Here is an 11,841-nt window from a genome sequence, read left to right on the forward strand (position 1 = left end):
TTTGCACACAGCATTTGAAACACCTCCGGGTGCAGGGACCATTCCCCCTGGTCCAGGGTCTGGAGGCTCAGATAATCGGCCTGCCAGTTCTCCACACCCGGAATGTGAACTGCCGAGATCGCCGGGACGTGAGTCTCGGCCCAAGACAGAATGCTGGTCACTTCCTGGGCCGCCCGGGCACTCCTGGTGCCCCCTTGGTGGTTGATGTAAGCCACCGCAGTGGCATTGTCCGTCTGCACCCATACAGAGCGGCCCTGAAGACGATCCGACCAATGTAGCAGGCACAGCCTGATCGCTCTCAACTCCAAGATGTTGATCGGTAGAGAGGACTCCTCCGCCGACCAAGTGCCCTGGGCAGACAGGTTGCCCAGGACGTCCACAGCAACGGCCGGAAGGATTTTCCCTCCACTACAGCCGGAGACTGGAGCCACCACAGAAGATCCAATCTGGTTTGGCGACTCAGAGACACCCTCAGGTCCAAGGACTGAGGATGCCTGTCCCAACTGGCCAGGATCTTCTCTTGGAGAGCCCGCGTGTGAAACTGAGCAAACGGTATCGCCTCGAAGGCTGAAACCATCAATCCCAGGGACCGCATACAGGTCCTTAGCGACGAGGACTCATTGTCCCTGAAGGACCTGACCTCGTTCTGCAGGGTCCGGAACTTGTCCTCCGGCAGAAACACCTTCGCTTGGGCGGAGTCCATGACCATTCCCAAGTATGGGACATGAACCGAAGGAGACAAAGTCGACTTCTGAACGTTGATGGTCCATCCGAACAACCGTGGTGGACAGATCGCGCATCAGGCTCTGACTGGCACTCGATCTTAACAGGAGATCGTCCAGATATCCCAAGACCGCAATGCCCTGTGCCCTCAATAGGCCCAGAACAGGAGCCAGAACTTTGGTAAAGACCCTTGGAGCTGAAGTGAGACCGAAAGGTAACGCCACGAACTGATCGGAGGTACCTCTGATGACCCTCGAATATGGGGATGTGTAAATACACATCCTTCAGGTCGATGGAGGCCAGGAAATCTCCCGGACTCAAAGAGGCCACAACCGAGCGGAGCGATTCCATTCTGAACTTTTGAACGCGCACAAAGCGGTTCAGAGCTTTCAAGTCCAGAATCGGACGCACCTTACCCTCCTTTCTGGGCACAGTGAACAGATTCGAGTAAAACCCCCGAAATCTGTCCCGATGTGGCACCAGGACGATTACCCCCTGGGCGAGCAGATCCTGCACCGCCCGATGAAGATCTTGCAATCGATCTGGGGTCAAATGAAGATTTGAGGGAAAGAATCTGTCCGCCGGTCGCGAAAAAGGAATTCGATCTTGTAACCCGATCGAATGATTTCCTGAACCCACCTGTCCGGAATCCGGAGCAGCCAAGGTTGGAGGAAACCGCGCAGACATCCCCCCACCCCTGAAACGGGTGAGGGCGCCCCTTCAGGCAGTGGCGGACTGGGCCGCCGCACCAACCTGGGCGGCTTTTGGCTTGCCCGCCCAGGGTTTTCTCTGGCCACCCTGGCCCTTGAAGGGTTTCCCCTTGCCCTGCGCCTTGAAGGCACGAAAGGGCCCCTGGTTTGGTTTAAAGGAGGGGCCCCGCTTACCACGGAAGAACTTACCCTTAGGATTCTGGGGCAACAGAGTGCTTTTGCCGCCAGTGACACCCTTAACCAACTCATCCAGGGATTCCCCAAAAAGGCGAGACCCCGCATAGGGGATGTCGGACACCGTTTTCTGGGAAGTCTGGTCAGCAGACCAACTTTTCAGCCAAATCAGGCGACGGTTAAGCACCGCGACACTGGATAGGTGCACAGCTAACGGGGCCTCATTTAGGGCCGCATCGCACAAGTACATGACCCCTTGATAAATCTGGTCCACCATCTCCAGTGTAGTAGGGGGAGCAGAATCAGCCACGAGGGTGCGTCTAAGCCAGGGCTCGACAATCCCTGGGCGCCAGATCGCATTTGTGACTAGAATTAGCGACCTGGCGCCTGGGGTGCCCTGCAGGAGGTGTCCTGTCCCTTTTGCGCCCCCACCTCCTTCCCCCAGTGCACGGACTTCCGCGCCGTCTGAAAATTGAGGCCCCGGCTTTTTGGCCTTCTTCTGTGAGATGAGAGAGGCTGGGGAACTGGCGCCCTCTTGTGGTGGCCGGGAGTAATGCCTGTTCTCAATGCCTTTCAAACAGGAGAGGAGAGGGAAGTTTTTGCAGGCTTCATCTCTCTGTCCAGTTACCTTTGCTTAAAGGTAAGTGGACAGGGAGTAGGGTTATTATTATTAATTTATTTTTTAAATTTAAAAAAAAATAAATAATATTTTTTCTTTTTTTTTTTTCTTCAATTATTATTAAAAAAAAAATGATATATATATATATATATATATATATATATATATATATATATATATATATATATAATCGTTTTTTTTTCCTCATCACCGTGCCACAGCCGAAGGCCCCTTCCACAATTTTGTCAGTTTTTCAGGCAGACCTGATCGGACCCTTCATTCTCCTCTATGGAGCAGTAATCTGCCGCCATCTGATCCTGTCTGCCAAAAACAGACGGATGGTGGTTCTATTTTCTATCCATCCCGTGGATCGGATCAGATGGCATCAGATGGATAGAGACAGACAGTCTGTTTCCATTCAATTGCGCTATAGAGGAGAGTGGGGTTCTATCCGTTTTATTAAATAAAGCTTGGTTGTTAGTTTAAAAAAAAAAAAAAAAAACTGGCTTCTAACTTTTTTAGCTGGCTCCTAGATTTCAGGCAAATTTGTCAAGCCCTGGTCTAAGCACCTTGGTCCAATCCGCCACGGCTTGAGCCACCATTGCAGAGGCCAAGATAGGTTTTAGCATGGAACCCGCCACCATGTAAGCATGGCGGGCAAGAGATTCCAGCCTCCTATCCGTAGGATCCCTAAAGATCGGAGAATCCTCGGTGGGTACTAGAGTAGCCTTGTTTAACCTGGCCACAGTGAGATCCACAGTAGGAGCCACACACCAGCCCGAATCAGTAGGAGACGCAAAGGGGTAAAGAAGTTGAAACATTTTGGGCACCACAAAAGTGCGCTTTTAGTTACGCCATTGTTCATTCACAGTTGCGTGATACTCAGCGGGGCAAGGAAAAACCTGTGCCGCCTTACGGGATCTGCGTGTACCAAAAGAAGACACTATCCCCGGAGGATTGGGCTCATCCTCTAAATGCAGTGTTTCCTTAATGGAAAGGATCAGCACATCTATAGCTGCGCGGTCCTTGGCCGTCCCAGGGGGGGGGAAGCATCCACCCCCACAACCTCCGCCTCCCCCTCAGACTGAGAAGAGCGAGACCCTTCAAGGGGCATGCTACCTACGGCAACCATGTCAGACTAAGAATCAGATTAAAAAGAGAGCCTGAGCCTAGGCCTTTTTCCAGTACGCTGTGCGGACATCAGAAAATCCACTTTTGACGTCAAAGTCGCAAGTGCAGCAGACAGAGTAGTCAGAGCAGAGGATTCAGAGGACCCTGAACCCTCCACCAAGGCTGGGGGAAATTTGCAGTCCTGGGACTCCATAATAAAAAACTTTTTTTTTTTTTTTTTTTTAAAGTACTAGCCCTTTAAGCGCACCGCGATCCCCCACAGTACACCGCTATGAGGGACTATGCAAAACGACCCCCCCAAACAGGAATAAGCTGACAGCCAGAGGTATTACCACAAAAAAGACAGCCAAACAGACCCCACAAGTGTTACCTACACGCCTGCCGATCCCCTCTATGCAGAAAGAGGAAGTGATGTCACCGCAATAGGCTGAACTAGGATTTTAGACCAAGGAAAAATGGTTGCCCATAGAAAGTAATGGGAGGCTTCGGGAAAATGGACACCGACATGTGCTCAGCAAAAAACACATTGCCACACACAAGATGGCACCGCAAGGCGCCAAAACACACTACATACACTGCTGTACAAGCGCCCACAGTGAAGCCAGCATGCTGCCCACACACCGCACGTGTCTGCACCTCCAAAAGCACCAGAAAGTGACATAGGAGAGGGACCCCCACAAACCCACATAGCGTACCAGCTGTGAGAGAGCCCCCGCAGGGACCGGGATCAGGGAGCCCAAAAACGCACAGACATGAGGGGATAACACAGACACACAGGATTGCCAGCCCAAAACAGAGGCCCCACACAGAGTGTACTTACCGTACCCGATGGCATGGGGTGCCTCTCCATGACGGGAAACCTCCCACCCTCAGATGGCAGGGGTGCAGTCAGCCAAAAACGCAGGACGCTAGCAGTGCACGGAGAACCGTGGGGTGATGTCCAGGTGAGGTAGCCACCTCGCAGGCTGCATCCCTGAGGACAGGGATGGGTCATTTGCGAAGCCAGGGCGAACACATAGCCCGCTAAATGCTCGATGGCGGGCTGGGATTCCATAAGGCCCACTGTCCTGGAACACCAGGACGACCAGTGCGACTCCCAGCTCCGCAACGCCTTCATCGTCTTGAAGAAGTGACTAACTAAACGCTGATAAAATAAACAGCTTGTAGTGCAAAGAAAAAACACATATTTCAGAAATAAAATCATAAAAACAGAAGAAAAGGCTGAGACTGTAGCCCCAGCACAGGGAGAGCCTATCTCACTCCTAACTAGGCAGAAGACAAACGGAGTTGGGATTGCTGATTGCAGGGGGGTATTGGACCAGTGGGACAGCCCCCATAGGTGTGTCTATGGAAATTACTTTGTTTTTAACAAGTCTTATGCCTAGCTTGCTCCTATGGATAAGAGGTCAATACCCATTGGTGAAGACTGTATGAGTGGGCGGCGACTGTCAGAGGACGTAAGAGAAATATTGTTTCAGGTAGCTGTGTGTGGTTGATACTTGTAAGAAAAAGTATTTAGTATGCGATTGTCTTTTTTTTCACAATTCTTTATTGATAAATTTCCCCACGTTTACATTCATACCGAGCCGTTTAACATACACTTGCCTTCAATTTGTACTTGTATACTACACCATGGGGCTTTCTTTGTTTTGAGCATCCAGATTGGACCCGCATCCGGAGGATCCTCCTGAGGTTTGCCCATCCAAAAAGACTGAACCCCGAAGTTTGTTTTACCTACTGTTACATAGTTAGTGAGGTTGAAAAGACATCAGTCCATCCAGTTCTACCTATGATGTGTGTGTGTGTTTGCTGTTAACCATACATTGTATACCCCTCTATGTTGTGGTCTTTAAGGTGCCCATCTAATAGTTTTTTTAAACCATCAATGCTCCCTGCTGATACGACGGTTTACGGAAGAGAATTCCACATCCTTACTGCTCTTACAGTGAAGAACCCCCTGCGTATTTTAAAGGTTAAACCGCCTTTCCTCTAGTTTTAGTGAGTGGCCATGTGTCTTATTGTATTCCCTTTCTCTGAATAGGTTTTTCCATATGCTAGGTTTGCCAGTACAATATTTGTACATTGATATCATATCCCCCCCTCAATCGTCTCTTCTCCAGAGAGAATAAGTTCAGTGCTTGTAGTCTTTCCTCATAGCTGATGTCCTCCTTTCCCCTAATTATTTTTGTTGCCCTTCTCTGGACTTTCTCCAGTTCCAGCACATCCTTCCTGAGGACCGGTGCCCAGAACTGGACAGCATACTCCAGATGTGGCCGGACCAGAGTCTTGTAGAGTGGGAGAATAATCTCTTTATTTCTGGAGTGAATCCCCTTTTTTATATATCCCAGTATTCTTTCCTTTGCTTGCAGCGGCTTGGCATTGAATGCCACTGCCAAGTCTGTTGTCTACCAGTACCCCCAGGTCCTTTTCCATCCTAGACTCACCCAGAGGTTCCCCCCCCTAGTAGTGAGTAGCTTGCTTTTTGGTTTCTGGCACCCAAGTGCATTACTTTACATTTTTCAACATTAAACCTCATTTGCCATGTAGTTGTCCACCCCATTATTCTGTTCAGGTCCGCTTGTAAGGTTTCCACATCCTGCCCAGAAGATATTGGCATGCTTAGTTTAGTATCATCCGCAAATACTGAGATTTTACTCGATATCCCCTCCTCTAGATCATTTATGAATAAATTAAACAGGATTGGCCCCAGAACAGAGCCCTGGGGGACCCCACTTTCCACACCCGCCCAATCCGAGTACTCCCCATTAATCACCACCCTTTGCACTCTCCCCTGGAGCCAGTTCTCTATCCAGGTACTCACCTTATGGTCCATACCTACCTTCCTTAGTTTGTACAGTAAGCGTTTGTGGGGGAACGGTGTCAAAGGCCTTTGCAAAATCCAGATACACCACATCCACTGGCTTACCTTTATCTAGGTGGCAGCTCACTTCATCATAGAAGGTTAATAGATTGGTTTGGCAAAAACGATTTTTCATGAATCCATGCTGATTACTACTAATAATATAATTTTAGACTAAAGTCTTGTATGTGGTCCCTTAACATCCCCTCAAAAATCTTGCAGACTACTGATGTTAGGCTGACCGGCCTATAATTACCCGGGATATATCTCTGCCCCTTTTTTAAATATTGGTACCACGTTGGCTTTTTTCCAATCAGCTGGCACCATACCCGTCTGTAAGCTATAAAGATCAAGAATAATGGTCTGGCAATCACCTGGCTGAGCTCTTTAAGAACCCTTGGGTGCAAGCCATCTGGTCCCGGTGATTTATTTATGTTAAGTTTCTCTAGTTTAGTTCTAAGTCTATCTTCTGTTAGCCATGGCGGTATTTCCTGAGGTGTGTTGTTTAGTTTGGCCTTACAAGCTGGGTTAGTGTAGCCCCCCAATTCTTTTGTGAAGACCGAAGAGAAGAAATTATTTAACACTACCGCCTTTTCCCTGTCCTCTGTGGCCAAAACTCCCTTATCGTCTCTTATGGGGCCAATGTGTTCTGGCCTCGCTTTCTTACTGTTTATATACTTAACCACTTGCCGACCGCCGCACGCCGATCTACGTCGGCGGTCAGCCCCTCACAGGCAAAGTGACGTAGGGCTACGTCACTAGCTTGTGAGGGTCTAGGGAGCGAGCGCGCGCCGCCGGAGGTGCGCTCCCGCTCCCGCGTGGTCACGGACCCCCCCGCGCGTGTGACCGGCGGACCCGATGTCCGCCGGTCACTCTGCGATCGGCGGGGGAGAGGGAGAAAGTCAGGCAGCTTGTGTAAACAAGCTGCCTGTCATTCTCCCCTCTGTATGAGAGCTGATCATATGGATCTACTATGTAGATCCGTTGATCACTCTGCATACAGCTGAAGCCACAGCCAATCACAGTAAGAATCACACCCCTAGGGACACACACAGCCCCTCCCTCTCAAATAAAGTTAACCCCTTCACTACCAGTGTATTTTTACAGTAACAGTGCATATATATAGCACTGATTACTGTAGAAATGTCACTGGTAACCCCAAAAGTGTCAAAAATGTCAGTCAAGGGTCCGATCTGTCCGCCGCAATGTCGCAGTACCGCAAAAAAAATCGCAGATCGCCGCCATTACGCGTTAAAAAAAAAAACAACAAAAATTACAAAAATCTTTCCCTTAGTCAGTAAACGCAATAACTTTTGCGCAAACCAATCAAAATACGCTTTTTGCGATTTTTTTTACCAAACATAGGTAGCATAAAACAAATTGGCCGAAAATGTTAAAAAATTTTGATTTTTACATTTTTTTGGGGGGGAATTTCATATTAAAAAAAAGGGGAAAATATTGCTATTTTTGCAAAATTGACGCTCTTTTTTTGTTTATAGCGCGTGATCAAAAAATCGCACAGGTGATCAAATACCGCCAAAAGAAAGCTCTGTTTGTGGGAAAAAAAGGACGCCAAATTCGTTTAGGTACAGCGTCGCATGACCGCGCAATTGTCCGTTAAAGTCACGCAGTGCCGAATCGCAAAATACCCCCTGGTCGTTTAGCAGCCAAATCCTCCGGGGCTTAAGTGGTTAAAGAATTTCACTCATTTTACTCTCTTCCGCTATATGTCTCTCATGTTCTATTTTAGCCGCCCTGATTTTGTCTTTACATTTTTTATTACACTCTTTGCAATACTTGAATGCTGCCAATGACTCCTCAGCCTTGTATTTTTTTGAAGGCCTTTCCTTTAGCACTAATATGCATTTTTATGTTGGAGTTAAGCCACCCAGGGTTTAGTTTTGCTCTTTTAAATTTATTTCCCTTTGGAATGCACTGGCCAATCCCCTTGTTAAGTATGCTCTTGAAGCACTCCCATTTTTCCTCCGTGTTCTTTGTTCCCAGGGTTCTATCCTATTTGATATTTTCTAGCAGAGAGCGCAGCTTTGGGAAATTGGCTCTTTTGAAATTCAGTGTCCTTATATTGCCCTTGTGTTTCCTATTACTGTAATTAATACTGAAACTAATTGACCTATGGTCACTGTTTCCTAAGTTGTCCCGTATTTCTATATCCGTGAGCAGGTCTGTATTGTTGGTAATCAGTAGGTCAAGTACCGCATTGTTTCTTGTTGGTGCATTCACCATCTGACCCATGAAATTGTCCTGCAAAACATTTAGGAGGAACTGCCGAGCCTTGGCTGAATGCGCGGTTCCTTCTGCCCAGTCTATATCTGGATAATTAAAGTCCCCCATTATAATGACATTTCCCGTCCTTGCTGCCAATCCTATCTGTAAAATGAGGTCCGCCTCCCCCTCCTCCCTCTGGTTGGGGGGCCTATAGCATACGCCCAATATTACCTTCCCCTCAGTGCGTTCCCTTTGAAGTTCTACCCATAGGGATTCTGCCTCGTCCATAGCTCCATTATTAATATCATCCCTCATATTTACCTGTACACTGTTCTTAATATACAGACATACCCCTCCCCCTTTTTTACCTTCTCTATCTCTGTGATAAAGGGAATACCCCTGAATGGTCGCCATCCAGTCATGAGAGCTGTCAAACCAAGTCTCTGTTATCCCCACAAAATCTAAGTCCTCCTCAAACATCAGCAGCTCCAGCTCTCCCATTTTGTTAGCCTGGCTTCTGGCATTGGTATACAAGCCTCTTAATTTTGACCGGTTACATATATCCTCATTTGATGTTTTAAGGCTGCTCTTGTGATTTTTCCCCATACCCACCCTGGGTTTAGGAGCTCCAAACACCCTACCGCTAATGTCCCCATTTGTGCCCTCTGAATCTTGCTTTCCACTGGCTAATTCTACATCTGTACCCTCCCTCCCATCACCTAGTTTAAAAGCCCCTCTAACCTTATGGCCATCTTCTCACCCAGTACGGCTGCACCCTCCCCATTTAGGTGCAATGCATCCCTACCAAAGAGTCGGTGGCCGACTGAAAAGTCGGCCCAGTTCTCCAGAAACCCGAAACCCTCCTTACTACACCAGCTCCTCAGCCACTCGTTAACTTCCCTAATCTCCCGCTGCCTCTCTGGTGTGGCTCGAGGTACAGGTAGTATTTCGGAAAATACTACCTTGGAGGTCCTAGTCCTCAACTTAGCTCCTAGGTCCCTGAAATCGTTTAGGACTCTCCATCTTCCTCTGCCTATGTCATTGGTACCCACGTGTACCATGACAGCTGGGTCTTCCCCAGCCCCACCCAGTAACAGTAATCTGTCCACCCGATCCGCGATGTGCCGAACCCGAGCGCCCGGTAAACAGCAGACTGTTTAGCGCTCACGGTCTTTGTGGCAGATTGTACTGTCTGTCCTTCTAATAATGAGTCCCCTACCACCAGCACCTGTCTTTCCTTTCCCTTTCTCCCGGCCTCACTGGAGGAGTTCTTCCCCTGGCAGCTAGGGGGCTTCGCTCTGCTCCAGCAATGCTGGTCCCTGACTGGTTTCCCCAACATCACGCAACGGGGCGTATTTATTGGGGTGCTCCAGCCCAGGATCAGCCTCCTTGCCTTGTCCCCTTCTACCCCTCCTAACCGTCACCCCTCTACTCTGCTCTGATGCCTGCACCTCCAATACTCCACCCACCTCTGTGCAGGCCCCAGCCTGCGTCTGACTGGTACGATCCCAGCTCTCCTTCGGTATGGACATTCGTCTCAGTGTTGCCAGCTGCCACCCTAGATTCAGGACCTGAGCTTCCAGGGAAGCAACGTGCTTACATTTTGCGCATTTGTATTCGCCCTCGATCGCATCATCGAGGAAAGCATACATACCACAAGATGTACACTGAGTCGCATCTCCACACCCACGGGGCATTGTATCTACTAATCTAATCTAATGGGGATTTAGTAATTAAAGTCTGTCCTGTGTGGCTGTTTCCTGGCTTCCTAACTCTACCTTCTCACCCTCTGGTACTCCGCTACACTCACTTGACACTCAGTTGAACAACACTCACAATCGCACAGCCCAGTCAGACGCGCAACACTCTCAGTCGCGCAACACTCTCAGTCGCGGTCGTACTGTGTGTGTGGAGATCTTCCCTGCCTGCATTTAATACCGATACTGAGGGGGAAAAGGGTGAGTGCGATACCTAGTGCATCTCACAGGTACTAGCACCTTTGTCACTAACCTCAGTTATTCCACCACCTTTTTCCTTTGCACCAGCACTGCTCCCAGCACAGTAAGGTAAAAAGGTTTACCTTTGTTTTTGGACAACACTTTTACTTTGATTTAATACCCGCACTAAAATTGCACCTTTTTGAAATAAATAGATCTGCGCCTTATATTTGATATGTTTCACATTTATTTCTAGCACTAAGCACTTTCCTGGGCATATATATATATATATATATATATATATATATACTCTTAGCCCAAATACAGATCCTGCTATTTTGCACTTGCACTTTATTATCACTTGCGAATTTATCTATACTCCTTATATTTTATGTTTACCACCTACATACACCTATAGGATCTAGTGCAATACACTTTTATAACAGGTAGCGCCAATACCAATCCTTTCACACCCCTCATTTTACCTGCCGCAGTATAACTGTGGCGGGCCGTCGTAAAGCAGTTAAAAATATTTATGAGCGCTGCAATTTTATATTTTGACTTTATCTGAGATTTTGTGCTGATCTTTACTATCGTTTTTATTAACTAAATATACACCACACTTTTAGGCCCCGTTCACACTGGGGCGATCCGACTTCCCGGGGCGACCGCGGAGTGGCCGGCACGGACTTCATAACATTGAAGTCAATGCAGGTCGCTCCGGGTCGCCCCAAAGAAGCTCCGGACCCTTTTTCTAAGTCGGAGCGACTTGTGTCGCTCCTATTAGAACGGGTCCACAGCTTCTCTATGGCAGGCGACCTATCAGGCGACCAGGTCGCGCCAGTGTGAACGGGGGCTTAAAGTTATTATCCAATTAATTGAAACAATAATCGGCCAACTAATAAATTATAAAAATAATGGTTAGTTGCAGCCCTCACAATAACACAGGGTTGGTGGATGGGGTAATCCATTCATTTTTCTTTTGATCAGCCTAGTAAACCATCTATGGGCAGCCCTGGGGTGACCTTACACACTGCAATCTGATTGCTCAATCCTTGTACAATCTCACTGTAATAGAAGAACACACTTATACAATCCAATCAGTGTCTATTCCAATTTCCCTACATAGTTAAACTACATAATTGATGATAGAGTGAAATAAGATCAGCCAAAGCCTTCCAGTTAGCACTGAATACAAGTAGATGATGTAAACGAAGAACCATCCAGAACAGATAACCCGGGGCACACACCCCTTACTATTCACAGCAGTCTCTTGTATTTACTCACCATGTTACCCCCATGTCGGTCTCTCCAGAAGGCGCCTACCAATGTCGTACGTCGCATATGTACAAACGTAATGAATTTAAACATGAGCCATAAGAAAAATTGTCTGCGGAGCCCGATGTTAATGTTGGCGAGGTGGCCATTTTCATGAAGCCTCATCTAATGACGAACGTTTAC

General features: G+C 47.9%; 1 protein-coding gene across 1 annotated transcript in view; it reads right to left on the minus strand.

Annotated features, from left to right (window-relative positions):
- The window catches only part of MED20 (mediator complex subunit 20), a 49,024-nt gene extending 37,231 nt beyond the window's left edge, over positions 1-11,793 (minus strand). Inside the window, exon 1 of the mRNA XM_082244733.1 lies at positions 11,668-11,793. Within this exon, the coding sequence (XP_082100859.1) occupies positions 11,668-11,681 (14 nt within the window). The 5' untranslated portion in view covers positions 11,682-11,793. The remainder of the gene's footprint in view (positions 1-11,667) is intronic.
- Positions 11,794-11,841: the final 48 nt, after the last annotated feature.

The sequence above is a fragment of the Pelophylax lessonae genome (genome assembly GCF_965119305.1).
Source record: "Pelophylax lessonae genome assembly, chromosome: 2".
Lineage (NCBI taxonomy): Eukaryota > Metazoa > Chordata > Amphibia > Anura > Ranidae > Pelophylax > Pelophylax lessonae.